General features: G+C 38.5%; 1 protein-coding gene and 1 long non-coding RNA gene across 3 annotated transcripts; both read right to left on the minus strand.

Annotated features, from left to right (window-relative positions):
* Positions 1-707: 707 nt before the first annotated feature.
* LOC135475903 (uncharacterized) lies at positions 708-6,645 on the minus strand. The gene is made up of 3 exons (XR_010445072.1): positions 6,475-6,645; positions 1,945-2,035; positions 708-1,291 (listed from the first exon to the last, which is right to left on the minus strand). It is a non-coding gene; the product is annotated as an uncharacterized LOC135475903 (long non-coding RNA).
* A 2,027-nt stretch (positions 6,646-8,672) lies between these two features.
* On the minus strand, positions 8,673-22,696 carry LOC135475935 (tumor necrosis factor receptor superfamily member 9-like). 2 transcript variants are annotated; one of them, XM_064755900.1, is made up of 7 exons: positions 22,644-22,696; positions 13,429-13,523; positions 12,387-12,510; positions 10,772-10,909; positions 10,227-10,379; positions 9,410-9,482; positions 8,673-8,826 (listed from the first exon to the last, which is right to left on the minus strand). In XM_064755900.1, the coding sequence occupies exons 2-7, from the start codon at positions 13,465-13,467 to the stop codon at positions 8,694-8,696; spliced, it is 660 nt and encodes a 219-aa protein (XP_064611970.1). In that variant the 5' UTR covers positions 13,468-13,523; positions 22,644-22,696; the 3' UTR covers positions 8,673-8,693. The 2 variants fall into 2 exon arrangements, with proteins under 2 accessions (XP_064611970.1, XP_064611971.1); XM_064755901.1 differs by lacking the exon at positions 22,644-22,696 and adding an exon at positions 17,224-17,259.
* Positions 22,697-25,600: the final 2,904 nt, after the last annotated feature.

Genomic DNA, 25,600 nt, shown 5'->3' on the forward strand with positions numbered 1-25,600 from the left:
CACTAATACGACGGTGGCCAGCATTATGGTGGGAGGAAACCAGTTAGAGCTCGGGGAAACCCACGACAATGCGCATGTTGCTGCAGACCTTCCCATGTACGACCGGATAGGGAGCTGGCATGAGCCGGACGGGGAATTGGTAGATTCCCCCGCTCTCGGTGCTTGACGACAATAAGTGGTCTTGGTGTGCCTGTCTGTGAGTAGGACGTAAAACCCTAACTATACATACATACAAACAAACATACATATCTGTACTTCACGTGTGGGGAAAGTTCGCCAGTAACTTAGCACAGATAGGTAGTTTACCTCAGGCACACCGGCTTCCAACATCGATGAAAATGATGGCCAGTATAAGAGAAATCCTTATGTATGGTGTTAAACCGACGTTCACTTTGCGGCCGATCAGGTCTAACACCTTAACATTTTTAATCCTAGTGCTCACAGGAAGAGGGCAGGAAATGGGAGAGAAACGTTCTTGACGGAACAGCAATCAAATAAAGAAATAAGTGAATTCATAAGAGAAAGCGTCCCAGACTAACGGACAGATATTTGCGGTCAAATCAATTACATGAGCTAGAAAGAGCCCAGAATAGATGCATGCATGTGTGTTAAACATGATCTAATGTGGCGCAAATAAGTAACCCACAACCCCAAACACTTACACGCATGCGTAAATATTATAAGCTGAAAGTACCTTGGGATTGAGTTAAGTCATTATTTATTGTTGATCAAACAAAGTGTATAGGTTACAAGTTGCTGGCCATGTTGACAGCGACAATGTCGTCTAACCTATAAATATAATAAAAGTAAGCCTTTACTCTTAAACTTGGTCCAAGTGAGGCTTGAAATGAAGTGAAGCCAGAATTGAACAGAAGAGGCTACCTGATTGAAGGACATGCATTCGGGTGCGACTTGGAGTGTGATACACAAAATAAAGAAAAAAAAACAGATACTGAAGATATTTTGGCACACAATTTACAACGTAATTCAGCTGGATTGCATTGTCGTCAACGAAGTTTTCCACTACTTCCTGTTTTGAGATGTCTACCATAGATAATTTTTTCATCCAAAAATAATAATATTGTAAGGCCAGTTACTTTGTAGACATTCTCCGTCAGATTTTCAGCCTTTCGGCATTTGCTGAAACGTGTTTTTATTTCGTTATTTTTATAGCAGATTCATTCGATGCCGATATGAGATTTAGTGGCCAAGTCTTCGCTGAGAATATGATGCTGGAGTGGGACACAGACTTCTGGCTGAGTTATGTTTGGTACTCTGGCTTTCTTCTGACCTACAGATTACAGAATGAAAATCAGCAATACAATCTTTCTTCTCAGGTACGGGTTGCAGAAAGAAATTGGCAATATAGCCTTTGTACTGAGGTACAAGATACAGGAAGAAAATTAGTGATATAGAGTCTTTCTCCTGTTTAGACTGATTGTTACGGAAGGAAAGAGAGCAATATAATCTTTCTACGGACCTGACTCGATTACAGAAGGAAACCTAAAAATATGGAGTTTCAGTGTGACAAACGATCACAGCCTTACGCATCATGGCAGTCAATGTTGTAGGTGTGATTTTCGTCAGGGTGGTTACGTGCAAATAAACAGTAGGTAGTTACGATATATGAAACGGAGACTGGACGTTACAGAGTTGAAAATGAAAAAAGTGTTCATCAGTGAAGTAAAAACCAGAGGTTAAACTTGAATAAATTACATGTATATTCGCGCATATATTTTATATCTTATATTGACTTGTTATTCAGAGAGCTTTAACGAGTTGGGGTTCTGTTGGGGTTGCTAAATCCAGGAACAATTTTGTTGACCAGATGCAAAAAGAGTTTGCATTAAAATGACATGCATTCACTTGCGAATCTGTTCCATGTTTCTGAAAGCGTATCTGGGCAGAACCGAGTGGCCGAGTGGCCGAGTGACTGTAACTTACAAGAATTTATGTTCTTAGCCGCCAGTTTGACAATGAAAAGTACCAGAACAGTCAACCCAAGGAAAACCATCGCAAAAGAAGTGTAAGAATCCTGAGGGACGAAAGTATGACAGTAATCAGTACAATGTGAGTATCTTATTTTTTCAGCGGACTATTTTGTTGGTTAATAATTTACAGTGTCTGGAAAAAAAGACGTTAAATTTGAATGTAGACAGAGATAAATATCTTGGAATATAAATAATCCAGCGGGTGATAGAACGGGGTTAATGAGTACATTTGCTCAAATGGTTGATTTACGCCAAAGATAAAAAAAAAAAAAAATCGGTCATATGACAAAAACTAGCGGGGGATGGATTCGAACACGCGACGTCATAGATCTAGGGTAGTAGTCTTAATGTGGTCAGCAAGGGACTCTTGATGGAGTTACTAAGTATTCTTGTCTGAAAACCTAATACCATATTTATTTACGATGGAAGTCAGTTGTATGGGTGGTGAAAAGCCGAGTGCTCTGCGTAAACCGACCTTCAGCCAGTTACTGACGGACTCCCACATGCGCAAAGGGCTACAGGTGTCACCAAGGCTTCACAAGCGAGTAAATAAATTTGACGCCCCGTTCCACACAATACACAATACTACGAAGTGCCTCATATTTCAGATTATTTTATCCACGTTCCGATATGTACCCTAGGAACTGGTATAAATATATATAGGTCAACCTATTTTCTTCCGCATTCTCTGACTGGCCATGTATGGATGAACCAGCCACATTTTCCTTGTCACATTTCGAGACAAACTTGACACAAAGTGAAGAGTTCAAGGACGGTGTATGTGAGTATGCCGTGTACTTGTTACTTTGTACTATGCATGGACTTACAAACCCGGAAGAAGTATTTATTCAGTTATTTAGCCTATTCATTTGATTAGTAGTTGCAACCCAGTACTTCGGATTTCTCCACTTTTAAAAACGGCCGTCAGGTATATACGTGGAGAAAAAACAGAGCCCGGAATGCACCAAAACCCTTCGACAGGTATTCCTGACAAACTTCCTGGCTTATAAATGCAGTGGACTCGTCGAGAGCTGGATTCAAACTCGCAAAAATAACACTGCGACGATTATTAAAACCAGTTTCGACCCCAAAAGCGTCTGATTTATTTGCTCAGTAACATGTGCACTCAAAAAATTAAACTGTTAATTTTAACAGAAAGTCTGTTGTCTGAGTGGTGCAAAAATGTATTTTGTTATTATAACACAATATTCTGTCAAATTCAACATAATAGTCTACATTCCAGCATCACTCAGACAACAGAGTTTAGTTAAATTTAACACTCTTTTTTTGAATTCCAACATTAGGCCTACTATGCAAGTTTTGAAATTGATGAGAATTTGAAGTAGTCAAAAATCTGAGCCACATGCAGTCCAGCTAAGGTTTGACTCATAAATAAATTCACATGTATAAGAATGCTTTGCAAGCTATATATCACTTTATATGTAATAATCACCTCACACCTGTCACCACCCCACATTTCACTTCACATTCACCTATCACGGCTCATACAGCCCGACACAATCCTCACCATCGCACCCATGCCACCTCTTTTCTTACCGGCTGCAAAGACATCCATACCAACTAAAGTAAGTAAATTTGATCTAAAAATCTATAGCTTTCCCCACTCACTTAGTTACAACAAGGTGTACTCTACATTTGATGAGGAAGAAACTACAGCACGCAAAACAGTTCAAATACTGGTCGATTTTTTGTCAATTCTGTTTGTGACTGCCGGTCGTTTCCTGTTTACAAAGCTTAGCTTTACATTGAATTCCATTTGCCTTTTATATATCCTCGTCAAGACAACGTAAACATGTATGTATATCACCATCGCTGTCGCTAAAGGCGTGTAGCTGTGACAAGCCTACTTCACACTCTGAACCAATTAGTTACACTTCCCTGGGTACATGTACCTAAGTGACATACGTTATGCGGCAGAATACCAGGAAGTGAAAAGGAATAGTTAAGTTTTGGTAGACTGTAAACACACATTTTACACAGGAATAACGGAAGGTTCATGTATTTCACCTGGTTCGATTAACAGATAAGCTTCTGATAAGATCCTGGGCATGGTTCTGACGGGTTTAAAGTGGCAAACTTTTGTCTTTGCAAATTTCCATTACAAGATGTAGGTAATGAGAACAAAGCTTTATGAATATAAATGCTTGTCGTTGTTTTTAATAAAACAAGTGTTCTGAAAACCTTCGGAGAAAGACGCGAATAACAGATATTTTCGTATCACGCAATTAAGGACGTGACCCTAACCAAATCCCCGAATTGTACAAACCTGTGAATAAATTCTATGACGTTTGGAATGAACGAATGATCATGCATGCCTTAAGGCCACATTGGCAATAGTGGTGAGACTATTTCGAATTCATTGTTACGTTTTAACCTAAACGAATTTCTAAAAGATATACTAGCTTAATATATTAGATTAACAAATTGTATTTAAGTGAAAACCACATATAATTTAGTTTTCCACGGAGGTTTTGGTTCCAACCATGTTTAGACAGCACTTTTATCTTATATTAATCGGACCTTATGCCAAGGCGCCTACAGTGCAGCAACAGGCAAAGTAGATTCAACATGAAAAACTAAAGCGTAGGATCTAATATCGAAGGTCGTAGAATGAAAATAAAATCCTTATAAACTTTGAGAACAGGCCATTTTTTTTTTGTAAATAGCTTTGGCTTATAAATTACTACATGCGTATCCACAGATCTATTCTGTAATGCTTGGACTAAAATATTAACACAACATTCAACACCATTCCACACAGAACTGATAACACAGTAAACGAAAGTTGCGAAATAAACCCTTATCATGCAAAAGTGAGCCAATCATAAGCGCCCCATGACATTTAAGTGACAATCGATAAATATTTGTGGCGTCAGATTTGTTTCAGTTTCTAAGGTGTACATAAACCATGATAATACCTGTAGACGTATCTCAACGGGCAATATGTATCAAACGCCGTTAAGGTGCACTTTATCTCTTACGTACATGTATATATACGCCATGCTTAACTTAAAAAATGTGATGCATACGCGGTACCACTGTCAAGGCAGCTTCTACAGTGGAATTTCACTGAACGATGAACAGGTTGCCAATCTGCCCTGTATTTGTCAACAAGAGTGTTATGCTACAGATTGTAAATTTCAGCAATCGTTTAGGGTATAAAGCATGCTACAACCTAAATGTATACATCATCATCATGTACAATGTTAAATTCTAAACAATGCCTACATCTATATTGTCGTAAAAAAAGGCGTGGTTAATGGACATTATTAGTTTATTGGGTTTTTTTTACTAACATGAGCGTATGACGTACTAACTAGATGATCAGTTCTTACCATCCTTCAAATCGTCGAAGTTAATTGTCTATATTCCTTTCACCACTGAATATAGGTTACTCACTTTTTTTACTTATTACTAATTACTTTTTTAAATTGTACCAGATTACAACAGCATAAATTTATTTCCTAACATGTTTGTGTTCATATGCAACTAGCTAATGCGACTAACTATTTTTGTCTACAAGCCGTACAAAATTCTATAATTTGTGTAATATGTTTACCATGACACGTGTACACAATGTGTGTATGACTGTTACGGATAACGAGGCAGTCGTTTTTAAAGATTTGGTTTTCTAAAAGAGTAGGTATATCCGTTTTATTGACTTTCACTTAATTTTGAGGAGCCCATTGTGCACACAAAAACAGCAGACGGGCGTTATTACCGCTTGCAAGACATCCTATTATTGTCACCTTTATTTTTGTGCCGTGATGTAAGCAAGGCTAAGCAAGGCACGAATATGTTCATATTTAAAGGAGAAGAAAACTTAAAACAATGATGCTATAGGCTGAAAAGAGCACATTTTTTTTCTACATGGTGGTGCCTGCTGCATAATCTTGCGATTTTTCCTCGCCATACACGTGAAGTCTAAAAACAGCAAGGCTGTCATAAATCGCTGAGCTCAAAGCGTCCTCCATCTTTAACACCCTGTAATTTATGCTGGAGTGTGTTGCCTCTCAGCCGATGAAATTCGTTAAAACTGCCGGCTTGTGCGTGTAAACTCTGAACTTACGTCCAACATTCCGATCTTCGCTACATTCTGGGAAGAAGAGTTCTACCGGAAATGTACGAACTGCACCTCGGCGGTTTCCGACGGCAATTCTCCTCCTAACACAGAAGACTTTAGGACTAGTTTTCAGGCAAAATGGAGTCACCCACAGCAGATTTTGGCGCCGACATTATTTATAATTTATCAACTTGTGGTACATATGAGAAATTTTTATGGCATGCACCTGTGAGAAAATGCATGCTCTTTTCAATGGTATTTGTTTGATACTTCAATTTTCTTCTCCTTTAAATGAAATAATGAAAACTTGGTTTTAGCCGGATCAGTGAATAGTTAAGAAAGTGTGCGTTGAAGTGCATAGAAGTCAAACATGCACGTGAAGAAACCATCTGCACTCACGTGATATGTACGAACCCGAATTCTCCCGGAAGTTGAAATTTATCAGCATGCATGAGCGGTGTTGACCCTAAGCATAATAATGTAAAGTATTATTAGCTCAGATCACCCAGAACTTTCAGTAATATACTCGTATTCTACTTACATTTACATGACCTGGTATAGAGGTGACCATCAGTCTATTATTTCATTTGTTCTGTTATTACCCTAATTGCTAAAAAACTTGATCTTTATTTAATCATCTCACTGTTAAATACCGTAAAAATCATACACATATTTTTTGTGATGCTAATGTTTTTTTATGAAATTGGTCCCGGTTGACCGCCTGATCTGTGATTTGGACACTTCGATTATCACTGGTTTCAAAATATCAATGTTTCACACTCGGTAACCAAATCTGGCTAATGTATGGGCTGTGACTATCATAGTTTTGTGATATCAACCTTTCAGCTAATACTAAAACTGATCTTTGCATGATATCACCCCATTAGTCTTCAACCCTTTAGTACTGGTTACAGCTAGGCCTGTGTGTGTAAGCTCCGAACTGGATAAATTGTGTATCAGCTCATTAGATGAGATCATGTACTTGGTGAGACACGCATCGTTCCTTCAACACTTGCGTCGTCATTGTAAGTATCGGATTGGTTTTTGTGCTATCAGTCTTTTAGGTGACACAGGATTACCTTAAGGCACGCTACATGTACCCGCTACATGTACCCGCTACATGTACCCGCTACATGTACCCGCTACATGTATATACCTTAGTTCAGAACTTGTTTTTTTAAGTAAGCACCTAGAAATTGGCTGTAGCCAAAGTAAAGTCTCCACCAGTGACCACTAAATTACAAGTAACATCACAGCATAATTTACACCTAATTCTCCTTAACCCATTCTGCCAGGGGGACGTACACGTTACTACTTTTTAAGCATATTCATGAACAGTAGGAATAAATCCGTGAATGAGTTAAAATGGGCAATCGTAAAACTCCTTCCAGCCTGTATCAAGGCGGTCCAAAGATCTGAATTCATTTGTCCTTTCCTTTATTACGTCACAATTGTCGGTGCACGTTTGCTCATAAAACATATATGAAGTACATACATATTGCAAAGTCACAGAAGAAAACGATGTGTTCTACTAACATTTGGACCGGCTGTGTAGCTTGTCCTCGAGTTTCCCATTGACAAGAAGCAGGATTTCACCGGTATAATACACCGGTCCATTTGCCAACTAGCATTGCTCTGATTTTACTCTATGCTGTGATCTCTTGTTTTTGTTCTACATGTATGGGCTGTTGACATGCCCCTTGTGGTTACAGCAATTGATACCTTGGTTGAAATTAAGTTGGATAACTATTTGTTTCGTGATATTTCTGCATATGCTTACACATCATGAAGTTATGTAACATCCATCCTAGTCAGCTCTGCATTAGTCAGAAATGTTTATTAATCAGTTACAGTATGACTTTCATCCTGAGTTCATTTCCCTACAGCCAGCCACCTGCTGTCCTGGAGAATTTGGTTGTCCAACAAGCCCGGCCACTGTCATGCATACATAGCCAACATAGCTTCAATGGTCTAGTCATAAGCAAAATTACTTGCTTAGTCTTCCCTCGAGTCAATATACCCAGACAGAATAAATGAATTATTATGGTTTAGCTAAATTTCATCTTTGTAATATGACAAAGATTATTCAGTAGGCCTATACGTTTCTGACTGGTTTATCTCAAAGTGAAGGGTGGGGTTACACGCTAACTGGTGGTTCTGTACTGGTATACCCTCCATAGTGTCATTTTGGTAACATCTTTGAGAAACAGAACCAGTTTAACACACGCACGATTAAGGCGTCAGTATCCCAAGAATGACTGAGAAAAATCGTTCCAATTTCGAAGCTATAAATGTTCCAGAATTAGAATGTTCTTTATTTGTTATTAATTTTATTTGTTAGTTTAGCGGGAGATTAATGCTTATATGCTAGAACATATCACTTATAAGACGGTACGTCAAGTAAATGGGTTGAGGAAACTGGGGATAGCCCGAAGAAACCACCGCCCTTCGCCAGGTGTACAGGGAGCAGTCTTCCTAAAGCCACCATAACCGCAGCTGACAAACGTATGTCATTGTATGTGTTTTTATTATCTTTTAGTTCCGTCTAAACACATTGACAAACGTCTCCATATTTATCAGAAGCTGGTATTCAGGTGTCGTACTACATCCTTCATAGCTCACTCACCTAATGTCCTGTTCATTGGCATTACAGACGTTACATGCTTGGAGATCACTTTGCTCTGCTTCTCACATTTGGCGTCTGTGGATGTTGTACCATTTAGCTTCAAGGAAAGACGTTTACTTTCACAACTGAAAGAGAACAATGAGCATTTGCGTAAGGGGTCATTTCCTGAACAGATATGCCTTCCAACACTGATAAAGTGGAGACAATTTTTGCGGGTTTCCTTCGATTTAATTCAGCGATCAAAACCATATCTATATTCAGTGTATTTCTGAAAGATAATTTGCAAAGACATTGTATCTTTCCATGTGTTTCTAATGTCGAAATGACGTGTGTTTCAACAACATTTATTGCAAAACTCGTGTGAAGAGCTTCAGAAAGTGTACCATTTAATACTAGTAAAATGTTGGTCCAGTGTATTTTTTCAAAACTTGGTCTGGTGTTAATTATCTTGAGTCACTCAATTAAAACTATGCTGCCTTCATTCTGGTAATTCTATGTAACATTTGTATTTTCACGTCACAAAAAGTTTGCATGCGTTCAGGATGTTTCTAGTCAACCGGTCGGAGGTGCAAAATATAGTGCCTTCGTTTGATTCTTGGCAGTCTCATATCTAAAGTCACGAAGCAAAGGAATCGCTCGTTTTAGGGGAACAGGTTGCGTTAATAGAGTTCATTTAAAATACCGTGATTATAAAACGGGATTTCATACTTGGTCCAAGGCTTACACAAGCCGAAGCCACCCCAATCTTTGTAAGTTCCCAAAAGACATTCTCCACAAGTTCCTAAAATAATAAAAGTGTAGACAACAATAGCTTATAAATCATAGTTTACCTTGTTGATTGATCTGACTGTAATGACAATGATGAATATTTACGATGATTATCTAGCGAAACGAGGAAACATGTCTCAGTTTGAAGAAAATAAACATCAGGTCCTTACACCGGTAAGTTCTCGGTAATGTGGCGCCGACTATAACTGTAGATGTTTGTCAGGTACTTGGCAAAGGAAATGCACCTGACTCACTTGTTTCACCCATCCATATAAACCAGACCTCCGCCAAGCGGCGCTAAAATACTAGTCTAATAAATGAAGAAAACACAGCAGAAACAAGAAAGGTTGTCGTGGGTTTAGTGCAACAATGAATTGTCTAAGGTAGGCGCAATGTGGCTGAAGGAAACGACAGGGTGATACGATCGAAGTGGGAAACAGGGTGTTTGTGAAAAGAAAGTGCAGACAAAAGGAGAAAAAGGTGTGATTAAACAAAAAAATGTAATGAAGAAAGTTTGTACCAGTATAAAAGGTTTAGGATGGCAAACAATTCCAAGATTAGCAGACAACTAACTCCGGGATAACGAAGAGATTTAATTTAGATTAAATTTTAGACTAAAATTCTTGAGCAAACAACAACTTGGCGTTAAACAACATTCAAATCAACAAATAAATAAATTTACCAATTTTACACCTCGCATGTTCATCAGCATTATCTCTAAGGAGACAAAAAGATTTGTTCGATGTCCAATCCTTACCATTCACCTGTAGTTCCTTTCCTTTTGGACAACCCCGCGGTTTGAAGTCACATCCAATGCCACCCATTATAGGGAAGTAATTGTTTGCTCTGTCACAGATGCAGGATGGTCTCACACCCCTGAGCATTTCCACCCGGTTCAGTGGAACTTTGTCTGGAACAGAGTTTGAAGATACTAAGATGTCAGCCCACAACCTACTCCAAGACATCCAAATCGCAATAAATTTTTGAGAAATGGACGGTAAATTTATTTCTTATAAAATCTTTCTATACAGAAAGTAACATCAATAGGCTTTCTTTACATCTGTTCGATGTTTGAAAATATTAGCGCTAGAATGGTTTGAAACATTTCAACAATTGTACAAAATAAGTTGTCCCTGTTTCTAAAAAACTCCAGAACGGTTCTCGGTTACAAGTAATCTATATGCAAAGTATGTATGAGAAAGCTCAGGAATAGGATGTGTGTCATTCCATGTAATATCCTTAACCGCTTTTCTAACCTTACTTTCTTTAAACCGATTAATCGATTAATGTATTGATGTATACCTTCACTACATATCGGCCTGTTTTTGAAACAACTTTTCGGATGGGTTGAGTTGGAAAGATTCGGTTGAATGGAGCCTGAAGGACATTTCCTGCAGACATCCGGGCCGCCATCTTTGTCACAAATCGTGTAAGGGTAATCTGTGCAGAGAGCAAACCCAAAAAACGTTTAAAAACTTTTTTTGACTGGTTACCTTATATCTGAACTGTTGGTGTGAATGTCGGTTTTGAGGTCACGGGCTTTTCATAGATGGCCACAATGAATTGTTTTTTGGGGGGTTTTGGGGTTTTTTTTTTTGTTTTGTTTTGTTTTGTTTTTTATTCAGATAGAATTACAAATTAGGACGTCTCAGACTTGTGGCGACGGTAACCGAGTGAACATTAGGGAAACAATCCGCATGACAACCTTTCTAATCGAAAACCGAAGCCGACCGAACATTACCAGGATTTGAACTCGTGATCTCCTTTGAGAGTGTTAAATACTAAACAGCATACCCGTGAGTATGGCATTCTCACACGATATTTTTTCTTCTCGGGTGTCATCAGTCTTTACGTTTACTTTTGCCTCATGCATTTGTCTGCGGTTGAGCTGTACTGAGGAATACAGCTCAAGTTCAAGGGTGGACAAACTGGGTGGAATTCAGTAAAAGCACACGCTCTTCGCCAGGTATAGCCTATACGTAACAAACAAGTAAGTAACAGAGCCGAAACAGACGGCCCTAGATTCAAACAGGGGTCACTTTCATTGGTCACGATTCCTAATATGATAATTATAGAAGTACAGCATATAGAGAGTAAATCCAGAACAGTGACGACAGTGTGATATCTGACAAATGGTCACATGTAACCGGAAATTAGAGCCTTTTGTCAGTTAGAGTTTTATTTCATGTAAATGCTTAAATAGTAGCAAATTATATGCCCCCTAGCACCGTGGCTTAAGCAGAATTAGTTAAAAAAAAATTGCAGTGATGCTAATTGCAATTTATTAGATGTCACTGGTATAGAAATACTCAAAATGCTGTTTTGTCATCACATTTAACATACAATACATACATGCATTTTTTTACCTAATTGTGCATAAGTCATGGTGATATTGGATGTGTAAGTTGATGGTATTTATATGAACAGCTAGAATAAAACTCTTATTTATTTATTTATTTTTTTTTATTTATTTTTTTTTTAATTATTTGATTGGTGTTTTACCCCGTACTCAAGAATATTTCACTTATACGACGGCGGCCAGAGTTATGGTTGGAGGAAACCGGGAAGAGCCCGAGGGAAACCCAAGACCATCCGCAGGTTGCTGCAGACTTAAATCCTAATTTAGGTAAAATTACAAAAGGTGTTTCACCGGTTAAGTGTGGTTATTTGCCAACTATCACACTGTCATCGCTGCTCTGGTTTTACTCTCTATGTTGTAGTCGTTTATATTGCATTGTTTTATTGGTGCGTCGATCTTGTGGGTAAAGGTTAGACTTACTTGTGGGTAAAGGTTAGACTTTCTTGTGGGTAAAGGTTAAACTTACTTGTGGGTAAAGGTTAGACTTACTTGTGGGTAAAGGTTAGACTTACTTGTGGGTAAAGGCTATACTTACTTGCGGGTGAAGGTTATACTTACTTATGGGACAGGTATATGGCCATGGTATACAACAACGGGCACTACCATTTGGTAAGATATGGACAGTCTGACCTGAGTTACAATGACCACTTTCACTTTTACTCACAAAGATCACAAAACATATCTGAAAACATATTCATAAGAGACAGGTAATCTGGAGAGCTCTTTATATACACTGCTTTACAAAACAGATTGACATAAACGGATTATTGTCCAATTTACATTTTACATAATTCCTTAAATGGTCGATGTATTTCGCCTGAGATTTATTTTTATTTATTTATTTGATTGGTGTTTTACGCCGTACTCAAGAATATTTCACTTATACGACGGCGGCCAGCATTATGGTGGGTGGAAACCTGGCAGAGCCCGGGGGAAACCCACGACCATCCGCAGGTTGCAGACAGACCTTCCCACTTACGGCCGGAGAGGAAGCCAGCATGAGCTGGACTTGAACTCACAGCGACCGCATTGGTGAGAGGCTCCTGGGTCATTACGCTGCGCTAGCGCGCTAACCGACTGAGCCACGGAGGCCCCCTATTTCGCCTAAGAAAAAATTACTTTATTTATGCAACGCTTTCAACTTTATTTATTTATTTGATTGGTGTTTTAAGCCGTACTCAAGAATATTTCACTTATACGACGGCGGCCATCGTTATGGTGGGAGGAAATCGGACAGAGCCCGGGGGAAACCCACGACCATCAGCAGGTTGCCGCCAGACCTTCCCACTTACGGTTGGAGAAGAAACCAGCATGAGCTCTTTCAACTTATTGGGCAGCTGTGGTAGTCAATGTACTGAATACTTTAGTGATCTGGTTGGTGTAATCTTACTGGTGGTGTAAACCATCCTTAAGAATATATTTAGCTATTTGTAAGACAGGATAGGTTACATTTAAGCAAGTATGCTTCTAAGGCTTGTCGTAGATAAATATAGCCTTTATATGGTATAGTTAAGACGATATATATATATAATCCTTTCTATAGATTATTTATTGTGCTTTTGGAAACGGGGTTTGAAACAGAGGTACAAAAAATACATACCGATATGACAACAACAGCAGATAGCTTGCTTCCTGCCATGGAGCGGTTTCCCCTATTCTGGAAAAGCTTTACCGCGCTTTTCTCTCTCTCTCTCTCTGCGTATATAATAAATTCAGTGTGGGGAATTTTAGCATTTTCCGTGGATATGAAGGGTTAATACATTTATAATGTTTGCAAATGAAATGTCTTTTTTTGTCACATTTTCACGTCATATATTCTAATTGTACGGAAATAAATGTATTGATTTTAGTTACAATTTTAGTGTCCCGTTCCCAAGTAGCTTCCTTTATACGAAAGTGGTAAAGTGTGCGTTCGGAAATGCCACTGTGAAGTGAGCAAACCGCCCCTTCCTGACAGACATCTGCTTTAAGTCTACAGCCAAACCAGCAAGATCGACCTCATCTGGCCTATTACCAATCAGTGGCTACAACGAGGACAATTTGCAGCAATTTCAGTTAGAAAATCTAGGCGTCAAAACGACATTCGTACACAAGCCGTCAATCAAAACGGACATTTCAGAATAATCGCTAGACCAATTCCAATTATAAAATACCTGCTTTCTTGCATCATTGAGAACTGTTGACGTCTTCTTCTCTCTCTATCTCTCTCTTACATGTTAACAGCTTTAATTACTATTTAATATATCATTTCTTACACACACCTTTGGAAACTGGTGTGTTAAGTTTTTTGGGGGAAATGCATCTTGTGGCTATCGACTTGGATTGCCCATTCATGATGTACGAAAGGTATACTGATTGCGGACTTGGCGATCAGATTTACATCTGTGATAATGCCGTAATTAACAAGAAAGTCGACATATCATGATAAGATGTAACTGAATATATCCAAAGAATCCTGGCATTAAACTTTGAATGTGTATTATGAATATATGAATTATAAGGTATAAGATTTTTTTTTTTTTTGATTGGTGTTTTACGCCGTACTCAAGAATATTTCACTTATACGACGGCGGCCAGCATTATGGTGGGTGGAAACCGGGCACAGCCCGGGGGAAACCCACGACCATCCGCAGGTTGCTGGCAGACCATAAGGTATAAGACAATTACAAAGTTAACGCATTCACTCTAAATGTGGATATAATTTTAGATGGTAAATAAACGTTAAGTACGGTTATATCGTGTTAATCCGATGTTTGTAGTCCGTGTGTTAAATTATAGAAAACATATAGTGGCTTACATCAAGAATCGAGTCAACTGAAAATGTCGTTTTATGCGATGCTCGCCTGTCTGGTGAATGCGTCTGTTTAATGTGTAAACAGATTGATTACCAGTAATTTGTACGTTTCGTACGTGGATCTATGTTTTGCATACAGGCATTATTTTTATACCGTGCACCAAAAAAGATATATTATTAGCTGAATAAAACCCGCCAGTTTGACCAAAAACAAATACCTGTTTGAAATTGCGGAATTTTTATTGTGCCACCAATAAGAAATGTAGTAATTCAGTAATATCCCACATTCGACATCTCTTAAAAGGAATATCTCTTTACCATACATATACACAGTATGCAAAACGACAGTTTCTTATGTGTATCTTTCACGATTCTAATGTTGTTGTTTTTAACTGGATTTTTATCTTACCAAATCGAGCAGGTGCGAAGTGATGCACAACGAAAACATATATTTCTGTATACCATACATGCCGTGTTTTAGATTTTAAAAGAAAGCCCATAACCTGCATGGTTATACAAGTGCAGTGGTCGATGAAAACCTGGTTCTACCCGAGTTCTACCAAAGACTTGCATTTAAATAAATAAACTTGTAAATAAAAACTGGATTTGTTGATGCCTTGTTTACCTCCCAACACCCTGAGGTTAGAGCAAGGAAACAGGACTGGTTGGCAACCCAGTGTCAACCCAGTATAATGTGACTGGGTGAGGTGCCATGTCTTGTATCTTCGACATGATACTTCAGTGACGACATTAACAGTAACACTTTAGCGGCATGGACTCACCTTCTTACAATATATGTACACACACCTAATGACTCCAAGTCGTCATATGACTGGAAAATTGTTAAGTACGACGTTAAACCACATACATGTATACATAATGACATACACACATACATACAAACATACACAATGACATTATTACGCACCTACGCAAAGGTAAACCCAATCATGTTAGGCCCAATCACCAAAGTTAAAGCCAATCATGTTAGGCCCAATCACCAAAGTTAAAGCCAATTATGTTATCCCCAATCACCAAAGTTAAAACCAATCATGTTATCCCCAATCACCAGTTAAAGTTAAACTTCATCGTTATTGATTTGCCTCGATAAATATCTGATAATACTGATATATCTGTGTAGACATGTACTTTTCATTTCCTTGACTGCCGGAAAGTTTTGACCTAAACAGACAATGCTGATGTCCAAACAAACTGTTGAATGGTCATATTTGCTTTTTGTCCTTGTACCCGAAAGCTCATATTTACCAATCTGATGGTTTACAAGTATTCACCATAAAAACCTGACCTTACCATCACGTTAAGCCCCAATTGAAATATAAAACAATAAATGTTTACACAACAACCTGAAGGAAATTAAACCGAGGCAGTACTCTAGAGCTATTGTGAATTATGTATGCACATTGTATTTTTTTTTAATATACAGTAGGAGATTAAATGACTTGTTCACAGAGATGCGGTTTTTAAAAGTGTCTCTCTTCAGTTAAGTACACATGAATCACTTTCGATTCAAACACTGTTCCATCAACTTCAACATCCAATGAGAAATCGTAGGCCTAAGTAATTGAGGTCTGGTTCGATGTAAAATCTGATTGCCTCATCTAGATTTGACCCAGGTCGGATATAACAAGTTGTGTAGACGGTAGAACATGAGCCGATTTGTAGGCCTAGGTCACAAGCTGAATGTTGAATAAGGTCAGAAACATGAAGTTTGTTACCAGGTTATGAATCGAAGCACTGTCGATTTGAACAGGTCTCTTTGGCTCAGCATATTCCCCAGCCAGCTTATTTAAACTGCAAGTTTTTTTGTCTTACACGATGCTATTTCATAGTTGCAAAATAAATGTGGTTGTTACATGGTATACTGTCAACCGCAACATCCGTATACGGTATCACGAAACGATCTCGGCTTCAGGCCAAATGATCACAAATACCGTTATATATATAAAAAAAAAAACCTTGCCATTCGTAAACATCAAAATTCTGGATTTGTCTCATTATTACCATACAGTGTAGATGCAAATGGAGGATATCACATATACATAGACACATAAACAAAAAAACAAGATATCACATAGACAAACTCATACACATAGATCAACAAATATCACATAGATACATACATATAGATGCAGAGATATCACATAGATACAAATTTATACACATAGATGAAAATATAATACATAGATACAGCAGGATATCAAAGGATATAAGACCCCAGAAAACACTGTATGAAAAAGGAAATTAAGGCTGAGAATAGGCGACCATTACTGTACTGTTAGATGTATGACTATCACTGGTCACTGTTGTATTATATTTATGAATGATATATGTATCTGAATAAAAACATACATGTATATGTCTAGAGCCTATACGATAAGGCGATGTATATTATACGCACGGCACACCCAGCTCTATTTACCAGCTGACAAAACCGACACGTTTTTCTCTGCATCGTACAATGGTGCTCATTTTTGGGACCTTTAACCGAGTTAACTTTAGTCGGTGGACAAAAGCGCAATTTACAATATTCAGTGGAAAGCGCCAACAGCAGGGTAGAAAAACACAGATAAACATACTCACACTGCAATCCAAATTGATTTCCACTTTGGCATGGACATGTCACAACAAAAATCAAGCTTTACTCCTTGATTTGGATTCCGGTCCAAACTCTTTTATATACTCCATAATCTCTACGCATTAAGCTTCCGTGTCAAAAATAAAAACCAAAAAACAATTCACCATTTCCAAATATATTTCTTCCTAGTTTAATTTAAGAAAGTCGTGCATGTCACTTTAGTACATGCATGTATCGTCTTGTTTCTGTAAGTTATTGTGACAGTACTTCCTAAAAGCTATATGTAAGAAATAAGTATCTGCGCAGTAAATGGTAAATACAAGATTGACAACATGTAAGAGGCAAGCAGTCAGCAGTTTTCCATGATGCAGAGACAGCTGATATCCCTGGTATAATATTCCATATAATTCCCATGTCAAATATATGACACCGTGTCAGCGTTATAAACCCGACTAATCGGAATCAGATGAAGCTATTTAACATGAGTCATCAGAGATCCTATAGGCTCTGTTCATATTTCCCAAAATTTAAGAGTTTATACTGACGGCAGAATTTAAGACTCTTACAAAGGGACACGCTAGTTTTTTCAATCAATAACTTGCATTCACCCTGTGAAATTATCCTATGACCAACTGTATAAATGGTGTTGTTGCGAGATGGCGAGGTAGGCCTATATTGTTTTTCGTATGTATACTTTTATTTTCAATGAATATAAATATGTTAATTTAATTAATGTTTTATAATTCTTGCATATACACGTAGAGTTCTTAACCACGTACACCATGATCGATCCTAAAACCTGGCGACCAGGGTCATGAAAGTCAAATACTCGTCAGTATACGGTTAACTTGAATCAATCAAAAGCTAATCATGTTATCCCCAATCACAAAAGTTAAACCCAATGATGTTATCCCCAATCACCATACTTTCAGGATAGCTGTAGACAGAGAGGCGAGGAGTGACGTCATACAAACAGCATCATAACATGACATCCCAAGCGCGTCATAGCATGACAGAGGATGTCCATTATATGAATAACGAGTATAAACAGAAAAAAAAACCAAAATGACTCTGTCACAGTACATTGACAACAAAGTTTCATATGACATACACTACAGTATGTGCGTAAAGTATGGGACTGTTCACCGCTGTGTAACTGTTTTGTGCTCAAAAGCCCTGTAACTAATTTTTTGCTCTGCGTTTTAAATATGCCAAGGAATTTTAATGATTTTCATGTATTCTAATTTTGTTTTGAGCTTTGTCTGTATTTCTTTTCACTTAAATCAAGATTAGGTCAGTACGTACACTACGACAGTAGGGACTCATTATATTCTCAATTCATAAATGAACTGATGTGGCCATACGTAAATTTACACAAGTAAACCCGTCATAGACACCCGGAAGTTGTTTTAAAACCTGCGTGTTTATACCCCGGGCACATGCCTTCGTTTGAGGCGACAGGCGCAAGTTCGTGACTATGGGATTAAGTTATACATACTTAGTGACATTCTGTGAAAAGAAGAGAGAGGCTCTCGATCCAGGGAGGACAAAGAATTCTTTCTTGTGAATCGGGCGGGGGGGGGGGGGGGGGGGCTATTATATAAGCACATAAACAGGGCGTATAAGCAATCCATAACGTATTAACACATTAAACCTGGGGTTGTTGAAGTACATCTCAGACATATGCTATCGGTGGAGAATTTATAGGTTTATCCCTCGTCTGTCATGAAGCAAATTTTTAAAATATTCACCAAATTATTAGTCAGATTGTAGCAAATATCGCCTGGCTTATAAAATATTCACAAATTAGCGACAATGGCGAGCGGCAGCTGAAACTCTGACAATGTTAAGGCTGATTCCCACATATAGAGGTTGTATTTCCGTTTCTTTGAAACCAATTTTATCAGAAAGACTCTTTTTCATGAACTTGTATGAGCGTAAATTTCACGTCAAGCTCTTGGGCGAATGGTGAGGTGATTCCCCCTGAGTTTTCCTAAGTTTTCTCTACTCACACCCGTTACTACCGTCGCGTTAGTGGGACTATATGCAAACTATCACTCGTCACTGTGCCAGGTGGGTGACGGGTAGGCCTGTAAGTTGTTACTATCTTAGCCTTTACATGAACCGTTATTTATTTGCTTGGTGCTTTACGCTGACTCAAGAATATTTCACTTATACGACGGTGGCCAGCAATATAGTGGGAGGAAACCGGGCAGAGCCCGGGGAAAACCCACATCCATCCGCAGGTTACTGAAGGCCTTCCCACTTACGGCCGGAGAGGAAGCCAGCATGAACTGGACTTGAATTCACAGCGAACACATTGGTGAGAGGCTTTTGGGTCATAACGCTGCGCTAGCGCGCTAATCAACTGAGCCATGAACAGTTACAATAAACCATAACTGGATGGGGTAAATTGACAGGAGGCCGGATTTCATCGTTGCTCTGGATCTACGCTCCGTGTTGATGTGTTTTATAGTTTATACCAAGCGTTTTCCTAATTAATAAAACTGGTAATTACGTGCGTATATTTGACCTTTGTTAAATCTCTCTCCATTGTCAGTGCATGGAATTCAACAATTCGACAGCGACACGTTTTGCACTGCCGACCTCACTAATTACACTAAAACAAATACAGGACAGAACTAGGTTTATGGCCAATCATGCCAATTAGCTGACAGTGAAATTTGCAACCAATGGTCCCAGTTCTGCTGCATTTACCTTATGCCGGTATATGAATGTCAGTGGTATGCATGGAAGGGTGTTTAACTATATTTACATGTAGGCCTACATGTGTATACAGTTGTGCTTCCTTGAGCCCATGACAACAGTACATTGACAACGACATGCGTCCCATTCATGGGAGCCATGACTTCCTCCATTCACTATTATAGCACATAGTACACCTCACACTAGAAGTACATACATACATATCCCCAATGCCTACATACACTAGAAGTACATACATACATATCCCCAATGCCTACATACACTAGAAGTACATACATACATATCCCCAATGCCTACATATATATCCCAAAACCAGAAGTACATCTATATCCCCATTAATAGAAGATCACATACTTATCCAGACTACCAGAAGTACATACATATCCCCATTAACAGAAATACACATACATATCCCATTACCAGACGTACACATACCCATCCCCATTGCCAGACGTGCACATAACTATCCCCATTACCAGACGTGCACATTCCTATCCCCATTACCAGACGTACACATACATATCCCCATTACCAGACGTGCACATACCCATCCCCATTACCACACGTGCACATAACTATCCCCATTACCAGACGTACACATACCTATCCCCATCACTGGACGTACACATCACTTATCCCCATTACCAGACGTACACATACCTATCCCCATTACCAGACGTGCATATACCTATCCCCATTACCAGACGTACACATACCTATCCCCATCACCAGATGTACACATCACTTATCCCCATTACCAAACGTACACATACATATCCCATTACCAGACGTGCACATAACTATCCCCATTACCAGACGTACACATACATATCCCCATTACCAGACGTGCATATACCTATCCCCATTACCAGACGTACACATACCTATCCCCATTACCAGACGTACACAAACCTATCCAGACTACCAAAAGTACATACTGTACATATTTGTGAAAGAAGGGACGATGCCATGTCACCGACTTATATCAGCATGCATATACAGGCCTAGAAGTATACCACGGACGCGGCATTCTTAGCGTGTTTCCCCTTTCATTTGTGTTACTACCTCTGGTCAAAAAGTCTGTTTATATTTAAAAAAATCTTTATGTGAGACTGTGACCTCATGATTTATTTTTCAAAATGTGGATTTACCTAGACCTAAATGGCGTAGGTTTTGGTGCCCTTAAAATCACACGTTACTCGTACGATGCAGCCGTATCGTGTTAAATATAATCATGTATTACACATTACGGTCGCGCTAACTAGCTGTGGTAGAATGTATCAACCTAAAGATAGAAAATCTAAAATTATTCATGGATTGAGACAGCTCAAACAGGTTGGAATAATAAAATTCATTTGTTATTTCAGGTAACATTGAACACACACATGCCGCTGATGAAATATCAAAACCCAGTATGAGCATGGCGTTAAACAAGGTAAGAACAAGTATTTTGTATGGCGAGGACAGGTACTTTGCGGATTCCTGCACTCTCAGGACTTGTCGGGCATATTGACAACAATCGGTCAACAACGCTTGTGTGACCGTTAGCGCGCTCTAACGGTCGTTGAAGACTAAGCAGTTTGTATAGCACCAATATGCTGTTCATATCTGACCGCCATTACATAGGGGAAAATTCTAGAGCATAACTTTAATAAACAATCCAATAAATAAATCAAATAGTGTGGCTATTGGATGCACATATTGGACGCTGGGTACATGAACAAATACAAACAAAGCGCAACTGTAGATTGATGTACGAATGCCCCACTAGATGCCACCCAGTTTTGTAGTAACAATATTTCTTGTTTTTACTTTGTTTTACCTATAAGGTGAGCCCTTGGTGTTAAGGGCTTTTACTACGTTGTAAGCATTCACATGAACAGTTGGAATGTAACATTTGACCATTTGCCAATTATCACTCTGCTGCTCTAGTTTTACCCTCTGTGGTGTTTCCTTTTACATTGATATTACCTACATGTGTTGGAATATAGGGAAATGATCTTCTACGTGGCCCATTTACTAGTCGTGTTCTGAGTTATGCTTACAACAATTTACACTGTACATTCTCAGCTTATCCTCAGTATATCGGAGCTCTGATTGACTCAGATAAATTAAATGTCTTAATTTTCACTCCTCACTCTCATAATATCCACTCATTACTTTAACAGTAGTTATAGTGTTTCTTCATCAACAGTTACAGTGTATACACCATACCATGTAACGTGCCCAATCTCCATCAACAGTCACAGTGTACACACCATACCATGTAACGTGCCCAATCTCCATCAACAGTTACAGTGTATACACCATACCATGTAACGTGCCCAATCTCCATCAACAGTCACAGTGTATACACCATACCGTGTAACGTGCCCAATCTCCATCAACAGTTAGTGTATACACCATACTATGTAACGTGCCCAATCTCCGTCAACAGTTACAGAGTATACACCATACCCTATCAAGTGCCCAAGCTCCATCAACAGTCACAGTGTATACACCATACCGTGTAACGTGCCCAATCTCCACGAACAGTTAGAGTGTTTAAACCATAGGCCTACTGTGCAATTTGTTCAATCTCTAACAACAGTCACATTGTATACACCATACCGTGCAACAGGTCCAATGAAGTTTGTGTTGATCCGTTTTCATGTAGACTAGTTTATTTAAATTCACCATATCGCATGCGTATACTTACCAAACTGAGAAGGGCAGTGTTTACTTATACTGCGACAGCAGGACTATCCGGCGCTAACTACAGACAGCAATGGAAGAGTTTTGGAAAGTACTGCAAATACCCTGCTTCTTTTGCATGTACTGCCAAATATATGCGTTTCTAACCGGATTTTATCTCCAACGCAAGACAATCCTTCAAACCGAAAATTGCTTTTCTAAATATTTGTTGAAAGTGCACAGCTCCCATCCCAGTTCTGTTGACAGAGAGAAAAAATAGTGTATTTATGATTGTTTCTGTAAAATGGACTTAATATTCCGAAACGGATATTGTCAAAACGACGCAAATACCGGAGTGTAGCGTTAACAGATGGGGAATGGAAACAGTGAACTTTATATGCAGGTCATTAATTGCTCATGAGTTGCCCACAATACAATTACTGGGTGGCCAATTTACATGGAATTCCGGGTACAAAATACCTTTAACAATATTCTCCACATTTTCCCATAATTACCCTACTTATCGGTAAACCAATGTCATGTACAGACCATGGTGCGAAAAACTCGTGTGTTAACCTTTGTGGGGCGAATTCTATAGAACTCTTTGAAAACGTAGGCACTTGTGTGCTGTGTAAACATTTGTTTGCCATATAAGTAAATGTAGGTAGTTTACCATGCGTGTTTTATGTGTAGATTAATGCTTTAAAGCGAGAATATTTAGTCTAGAATTTTATCAAATAGGTTTTTTTTTTAAATATTTCATCATGTAAATCAAAGGAGGAATACTGATTGTGAATTAGAAGTAATATGAATAAAGGAAGATAAACATGTTCATGAGGAAAAGGGACATGCTGTGATGGATTTGACTTTGTATTGGTTTATTTATTTATTTATTTGATTGGTGTTTTGTTTTACGCCGTACTCAAGAATATTTCACTTATACGACGGCGGCCAGCATTATGGTGGAAGGAAACTGGGCAGAGCCCGAGGGAAACCCACGACCATCCGCAGGTTGCTGGAAGACCTTCCCACATACGGCCGGAGAGGAAGCCGCATGAGCTGGACTTGAACTCACAGCGACCGCATTGGTGAGAGACTCCTGGGTCATTACGCTAAATAGGTTCATGCAGTTGGTACAACTGTAACTCAGAATTGATTAAGTTTCATTGCAGTTATGTGGCAGTGACAGTGATTCTTGTATTATTTACATAATTTAAATGATTCTTCCCTGAAATACATTATTATAGTGCTAATAGAAATTTCTGATCATCCTTTCTTTCCATATTTAAATACTTACCTCAGCTACAAATTGATCGCAACTGTTCATATATCTAACGTGGTGATTTTATTCAAACAATGAATCCACGACACCAAATCCATGGTTAAGCGGGATTTGACATAATTAAGAAGCAGGATTCTCCGTATACATAGACTTACAAGAGAACTTTGCCAATTACAATACTTCAAAAACTTTAGAGTGGAAACGTTTGGTTGAATATCAATGACACATTGTCTTTTGCAGTAATAATTTGTGACATTGACTGAAATTTCATGCAACACACAAATGCTACAAGGCGAGATATGTACACGTGAGATGCATTACAATTCAATATACTGCTATCCATGTCAGGATAATTAATAATGTCAGTGCAAGTATCACTCTTGTAAAATTGTCGTGAAAGAGAAAGCGTTGTCGTGTGAGCGCGAATACAAGTCCAAATAAGCTCGTAGAGTGTATCAACTGGATAGTCTGTATATAAAATATGTTTTTTTTCAAATCCAGTAAAGGTAGATATATTCCATTATAATCATTGCTTACGTGTTGCTTCAAATATGAGAATAAAAACAAAAATTTAAGCAGCAGTAGAGAGATCATTTATATTTGTATCTGAAATTATCGTCACATATTTTTATTACATATTATTCACCAACTTAAGCGAAGTGAAATGTTAAGATTTGTTAAGATCTCGTATATAATATAACCGTACTGCATATAACCGTAGTCATACGCATGTATGTATGCCCGAGGTTTTACGTCGTACGTAACAATTTTTCAGTAATAAGACTAAGGGTAGTCATTATGTGTATATAAATACACTGTGTCATCTTGCGCCAGGATGGAGATTGAATACGTCCATGTGAGATATTATTTCACACGAAAACATTGTTTACAGATTGAGATGTTTGATTTACACTTTTTCTAAGGTGGCGTTTCTTCAACTCTGATATGTTTCTGTTACACTGAAATATTTTTTGGCAATCAGCTATGCTGAATAGCAAAGGAAACGCAATGTCAAAAACAAATGACATTACAGTATAAAACAGTGCACCATAACTAGTAAACCCAGAGCTGTCAGATAGCTGAATATGGGCGACTGGCTAAAACGAATAGACTATATTATTCACGCTACAAGTGTACACTCCACAAAAGATGCCCGCAAAGAAGAATGGCCTTTGGGATGTTGCCATTCAGTAACTCTCCTGTCGTTGTGGCCAAATACTTTGGATACCATGTCACTGGCACCATCACACGACTTCCTTTACGTCACCAGCAAAGAGAGGTCGTTTTCGCGGACTGATCGAACTCTCATGACGTAATTTAAACAGCCTCTGTCACCTCTTTAATAGACACTGTTTCCATGTGGTAAATAAGTATATGGTTAGAGTAGGTTACGGCATGGCAAGGTTTTTGAAAACAGGACAAAAAATCGGACTTGCCTTTCTCTTGAGGTTCAGTATATATTTCGTTCACACAGAGAAGTTTCCATAACCTTACAGACATTCCACATTATTTTACTGCGATCTTTACAACTTGTATAAAACTGGCAATGATCTCCTCTAAGATCATAATAATAATAATGAAATAATTAGATTTTGACATAGTTTATTCCTTACTGCTCATTCCTATAGACACCAATCACGCGCTAACTTAAGCCCAATTCATATGTTTAATTTCAGAAACTAGCCTCATTTTTATATAGG

This window comes from Liolophura sinensis, chromosome 9 (genome assembly GCF_032854445.1).
Source record: "Liolophura sinensis isolate JHLJ2023 chromosome 9, CUHK_Ljap_v2, whole genome shotgun sequence".
NCBI lineage: Eukaryota > Metazoa > Mollusca > Polyplacophora > Chitonida > Chitonidae > Liolophura > Liolophura sinensis.